Source organism: Nycticebus coucang, chromosome 1 (genome assembly GCF_027406575.1).
Source record: "Nycticebus coucang isolate mNycCou1 chromosome 1, mNycCou1.pri, whole genome shotgun sequence".
Taxonomy (NCBI): Eukaryota; Metazoa; Chordata; class Mammalia; order Primates; family Lorisidae; genus Nycticebus; species Nycticebus coucang.
In genome coordinates this window covers 128,678,626-128,684,625 of record NC_069780.1, presented here as the reverse complement: position 1 = coordinate 128,684,625, position 6,000 = coordinate 128,678,626, and the positions used below count along the sequence as shown (strand labels likewise).

Sequence of the window (6,000 nt, the reverse complement as noted above, 5' to 3'; positions counted from 1 at the left end):
CAGTGGTGACAGGTAGCTTCTTAAACTTTGAAATGGAACTCTTTGAGGCGGGAGAGAGATGGAGAGCAAGGTATAGCTGTATCCTCTCCATCAGCTGAAATCATTGCAGAGGGTAAGTTTCGCCTCTGTTGTTTATCAAATACATTTTCTTCCCGTTAGTCCTTATTCTTAGGAGCTTTGCCCACGTGGAAGACTAATTACTTACGTTCCTTTCGTCTCTTTCAAGTTCCACCCCCACAAATGTCTTTAGACTATCCCACCGAATCTTTTGAGAGAGTGGAACAGAGGTGGGCAGGCGGGGCATCCGGAACCTGGACTGAGAGGAAACTCCCATAAAGCCACACACCCACCAACCTACCATGGCTCTGTTTGGATGCACTCCTTTAAGTGTGTTTTATTTCCATTAAAAACACAAAAACTTTCCAACGTTCACGTTCATGTATCAAAAACTGGCTAGAAAAAAAAAATTCAACATTTCAATAAAAGCTTGAAAAAGTAAATCAGTTGCTCTCCGAACCACTTAAGGAGGCAGAACCTTCCCGGAGAGGATTCGTCCAGAAAGGGAACCCAAGGTGGGCAATAAAAGCCACTCGATGCTCTATCTTTTTAGAAAAAAGAGGAAGGAGCGAGGAGCTGAAGGTACCGAGAGCCGGCAGGTCAGCCCCGCTGCCTTCCTCCCTCTGGTCCCCTGGCTCCACGTCTGTCCCCGTCCTCCGAGTGCGCGCCCGCCCAGCTCCCCAGCCTCTACGGCGCGGCCTCCGCCTTCCCACCCTTCCAACCCCTCGCGCGGGTCGGAGCAGGGTCCACGCCCACCCCGGCCCTGCTGCGTCCAGGCTCCCTCCGTCCCCACACCCCCAGTCCTTCTCACCGCGGACCACGCTCCCGGCCGCAGACGTCCTCGCTCTTCCCCGCAAAAGGGACCCCAGCCAAGGGGGCCGCCGCGGCCTCCGTCCTCCCCCGCCCCACCCCCGGCCGGGCGGACCATAAAGAGCCGAGCCGCAGCCGCGGAGCTCAGCCGCCAGCCGCCCGCTGATCCTGCCCGCGCCCGGCCGGCACGCCAGCGCCCCCCCGACGGCAGCTCGGACGCCGCGCGCCCGCCACCTGCGCCGCCACCCGCGCCCGACCGAGGCGCAGCGCGCTGCCCCGGGACACCGAGGCAGGGCCGACGCCGCCGTCACCCGCCGGCCCCTCGGGGAGCAGGTAGAGCCGAGATGCTGGCCCCGCGCGGAGCCGCCTTGCTCCTGCTACACCTGGCCCTGCAGCCGTGGCTGGGGGCCGGCGCCCAGGCCACCCCCCAGGGTAAGTGGCTCCGGCCGGGCGCCGGGGACCGCGGGGGCCAGCTCTGCGCGTGCTGCTCGGCCCAGAGCTCTGGGGACCTCGCCCGGGCCCCCTGTCTGTTCCTCTGGGGCCGACTCACAGTATACTGTGATTGAAAGCGATGTTTATAGTCGAGAATTTTCCTCAAATTCGTTTATCCAATGAAGAGACCAGCTCTCTTAAACAGTAGTTTGGGGGGATGCAAATTGTTTTCAGTCTATGCAGAGCCGTGGGGCTCTGAAAACTTGTTATGCAACCCTGGACCTCCAACTTGTGGTGTCTGGTGTACGGTGAAATCAGGTGCTGACCCCCGCGGTTTTGAGCCTTGTCGGCTCAGCCCTTCCACGCAGGGGCGATGTTCGCCCGAGGAGGGCGCAGCCATACCCTGTCTGCCCCGCCACTCCCCTTCCTCTGCTCTGACTTTGCTTAGACCCCTAAAAGCAAAAGCTTTTGTCAGAAATTGGCTTGATCTCTAGATTCCTGAGATAAATAAGAACTGAGAAATCGGTCTTTTTATATAAAAATCATAATGTGGGAAAGATACCTAGATAATCTTAAAACCCCAGTTGTGAGATGGGATGAAAATAGCCACTGACAGAAAGCACTTAAAGTTAAACAGATTTTTTTTTTTTTGAGACTAAAAGGAAGAAATAATTTAAGCAAAAAAAAAAAAAGAAAGAAAGAAAGAAAGAAAACCTTGGGGCTCTATCTGGCCCTGACTGGTCAGTGCTGACCTTCATTTGTTCATCTGTTTTAACTCGGTGACTTGGTTGATTTATTACTGACTAAGGAAATAAAACTGGAAGAGACACTCAACTTAAAGTAAAAATTGCTATTCCTTAGGATGCTAGATCAAAGAATGCTAGTGAGGGCGTTCTCAAATCCCCTCTGCCCACGGCAGTAATCAAATCACCCATTTAAACTGCATTTCACGAAATAACTCATTTTGATTCTGGACCAGGCAGCCAGAATTGTGGTTTCAGAGAGCACTGTACTACTAATTTTTAGTTAGAAATATTTTGAACTATGTAGTCTTTAATGGGCATGGAGCCCTGTGCTTCTTGGAAGGTAAGAAAGGAAGCTTTTTAACGCAATTCAAAAGTTTTCTTACTGCTGATATTATTTGGCAGGTTTGAATTTATGGGTATACTATGCTGTGCTATATGTAGTATAAATTCTTGACATTTGAACACACAGCCTCATAGTGTCCCTGAGGTATGGATTCTGCTTCCTCTTAGACAGACCTGACCATTTTATGGAGACTTGAACTCAAGCTGCACAACCTAAATTATCTGATTAACTTAGTGGCTGTAGATGATCTGATTGAGTCAAGTTTCTGATGTTTTCTTTTTATTGAGTCTGCAATTGTCAGTTCAGCAGATAATTTGCTATCTCCTTTTCCTTCTGAGCTGCATTGCTAGTCTTAAATTAGTTTGTATTTAATTTATATACCATGGTAGCCAGGCTCATTGGTAGCGGTAATTTCACCTCTAAAACTGGAGGGTTGTGCTTAAATCCTGGCACTTTTAAGAAACATAATAACGTTAATAGAAAATGGTAGTGTCTCGTTTCCTTTTCAAAACCCTCTCTGTATTCATTACTAACTAATCCCAGCTCTGCCTCTTGAGAGAAAAGTAAATGGATCAGACGAACCATAGATTGAAATACAGCAAGTTAGTTGAAGTTAAATTCTAGCCCTGATGGTAGTCAAAGCAAGAATCAAGAGTGAGCAGAGTTTAGTTTTGAAAGCAGTTCTCAAACACACATGCCTTTTCTGAATATGTCTTGTCCTGAATTGAACTTTTAAATATACTGCCATATTTCCATTTGTCCTCGTTGGTGGAAATGAAAAGTTTCCAATTCTCTGAAAGTTAAAAAATCTGATTTCCCTTTTAAAATGCAGTAGGGAACAGTCTTCGTGGTTTGGGGATATGGACTCCAGAGGGAACAGGATAGGTGTTCTGCTTTCTAACACGTCTAGTATTAAATTTATTATTGTGTAAGGTCCTCTGGTATATGTGAAAAAAATCAGAGATCCTGTTTGAAGACAAACTGTCTTTTAAAAATAGTAGACATTCTTGAGTAACTAGGTTTTTGCCTGTTGTAGCAATTTAATTCATGTTTTTCTTATTACAGAAGCAATACCTGTTCAGTGCAGGAAAAAATAGAAATTAGATAAGCAAAAATAAAATATAAATAAAAGAGGAAATGAAAAACTTATGCAACCCAGAGATAGCTTCTATTAATGCCAACATATTGTATTGTCCTTTCTTTCAAATATTTTTCTATGCAAATATACATTTCAAATGGGATTATGTGATACGTATAGTTTTATAATCTTTTTCTTGCTTAATATAGTATGAATATCTTTCCATACTTGTAAATATTTAGCTGCATATTTAAATAGGTAATATTCTGCTTTTTAGAAGGATCAAAATGTATTTAGCCAAGGCTATAATATAGAACAATAGTTTCCAATTTACAATTAATATTATAAATGATAATTTATTGAACAAGTGTGGTGCCACAGGATGGGTTGGGCTGGCTTGAACTGTCCACTTGATCTCTGCAGAGCACTTCTGTCTTTGCTATGGACAGTTTATGTTGTCATGGCATAGTAGTATGCCAGCAGAGATTTAGGTTTACACCTCTTCCAATTAAGAGTTTTACCTAATTCTTTCCTAAAGAGATATTCTAGAATTACCACTGGTGGTGAATATTCTTAAGCTTAAATCATTTACATTATCCATTATTTCTTTAGGATAAATTCCTAGAAATAGGATTGCTTAATCAAAGAGTATGCAAGTTTTTAGGGCTTTTGATACTGTTATTTAAACTGTCTTGAAAATGTTCATACTAATTTAAGTCTTACCTGGTAGTATGTAAGAGTACCCATTTCCCTGAAACCTCAGCAGCAGTTCAATATTATTGTTTTTATTAGTTTTCCAATTTTATGGGGAAAATAATATCTTGGTGTTTAAGTTAGCAATACCTTCATCATTAGGTAAAAACATTAACATTTATTTATATACTTAATGGTCATTTGTAATTCCTTTTCTATAAATCGCTTTTTCATGTTCCTTACCCATTTTTCTATTAGGATACTTAGCATTGTATTGATTTGTAAGAACTCTTTATAAATTAATAACCACATTATTGAATCCAACAGAGAGCTCTAGGTCCTGAAGTTCCTACGGGATATGGAATTGTTCAAATAGCATTTGAACAATTAGAAATACTAAATAATAGAATACTAGGTAACTTCTAGTGAGTATTACCCAAACTTGGCCTTTGCCTTTTAAATCACTCTGAACATACTCTCTCATAACTTTTATAAGTATTACAAAGTTTTTGAGAGAAAGTGCTGCTTGCTTGATAAAAAGCAACTTTATACAAATATAAATTCTAATTTTTGTAGACCAACTCTATCATTCAAGATACAGTCAAGAAATAGAAACTACATTATTTTGTTTTGTTTTGTTTCCACATTGGGATTTTTTTTTTTAACAGAGACATATTGGAGAATTGTAAAGGCGCAGAGGGCACGCTTCAGTTTCACAAATCTAGCAAATCATTTTGCTGGTGGCACCCCTACCACCACATCTGTGATTTCTGTTGCATTCCCTGTCATTTGTCACTGACCAGGAAAATACAATTGGCTCTGATCCTGGAGGTTCATAAGGGACCCAATGACAGAAATTTACTGCTTGGGGACATGAGAAAAACAATGGCTTAGATGCCTCACCAGTCTCCCTTGTACTTTAAGCCGTTAGTGCTTTTCCTAGGGGGCATTTTCAGAGCCACTTGTTCAGCCAAATCCAATTTAGTGTTTGCAAATCGAGTCTTCTCTTGAGGGCTATACCCAGTGATGAATACGGTGCTATATTTCTTATAGTTCAAATGTCCAGCCACTATTAAAGTGACAGGGAAGAACTGGGGAGCTTGGCAATGTGGAAAAAGGATTACAAGATTAGTTACATTACTTCATAGTTTATCATCAAATTGCTTACCCCCCCCAAAAAAAAACATGTTTTCCCCAAAGTTGGAACTTTCACTGACTTCCTTGCTTTCCCACTTCTCTCCAGTGTTTGACCTTCTCCAGTCCTCCAGTCAGAGGCTGAACCCAGGTATTCTGCAGCCATTCCTAACAGATCCCACCCTGAGTGATCTCTATGTGATCTCTACCTTCAAGCTGCTGACCAAAAGCTCAGCTACTATCTTCGGCCTTTACTCTTCAACTGACAACAGCAAATATTTTGAATTTACTGTGATGGGACGCTTAAACAAAGGTAAGAAAGTTTGTGGAAGTCATTTTCTTAAAAGTCCTCTTTTTCTATTCCAGAATTTGGGAGTCTACATTCCTTAAAATGGTTCCCTTGTATAATCTCATTCTTACTCAGTGTTCATTTCGGTTTTTAGTACCAAATTCTTCCTATTTCACAATTACCTAAATAGGAAGGTGGGGAGGGGAAGGGAAGAGGCAATATTGGGAGAATAAATAAAGAATTGCTTGTGGCCAAGATGCCTTTTGACACAGTCCCATTCTCACATTATTCTGAATCCAATTCTGGAAGAGACAGGGCCCAGGACAATTAGGCCATTGTCTTAGCTCAGGCTGTTATAACAAAATAGACATTTATTTCTCACAGTTATGAAGGCTGGTAAGTCTCAAATCAAGGTGCC

General features: G+C 42.7%; 1 protein-coding gene across 1 annotated transcript in view; it reads left to right on the top strand.

Moving 5' to 3' along the window:
• The first annotated feature begins 958 nt into the window (after positions 1-958).
• The window catches only part of THBS4 (thrombospondin 4), a 52,293-nt gene continuing 47,251 nt past the window's right edge, over positions 959-6,000 (top strand). Inside the window, exons 1-2 of the mRNA XM_053587646.1 lie at positions 959-1,299; positions 5,403-5,606. Coding sequence (XP_053443621.1) covers positions 1,212-1,299; positions 5,403-5,606 — 292 coding nt within the window. The 5' untranslated portion in view covers positions 959-1,211. The remainder of the gene's footprint in view (positions 1,300-5,402; positions 5,607-6,000) is intronic.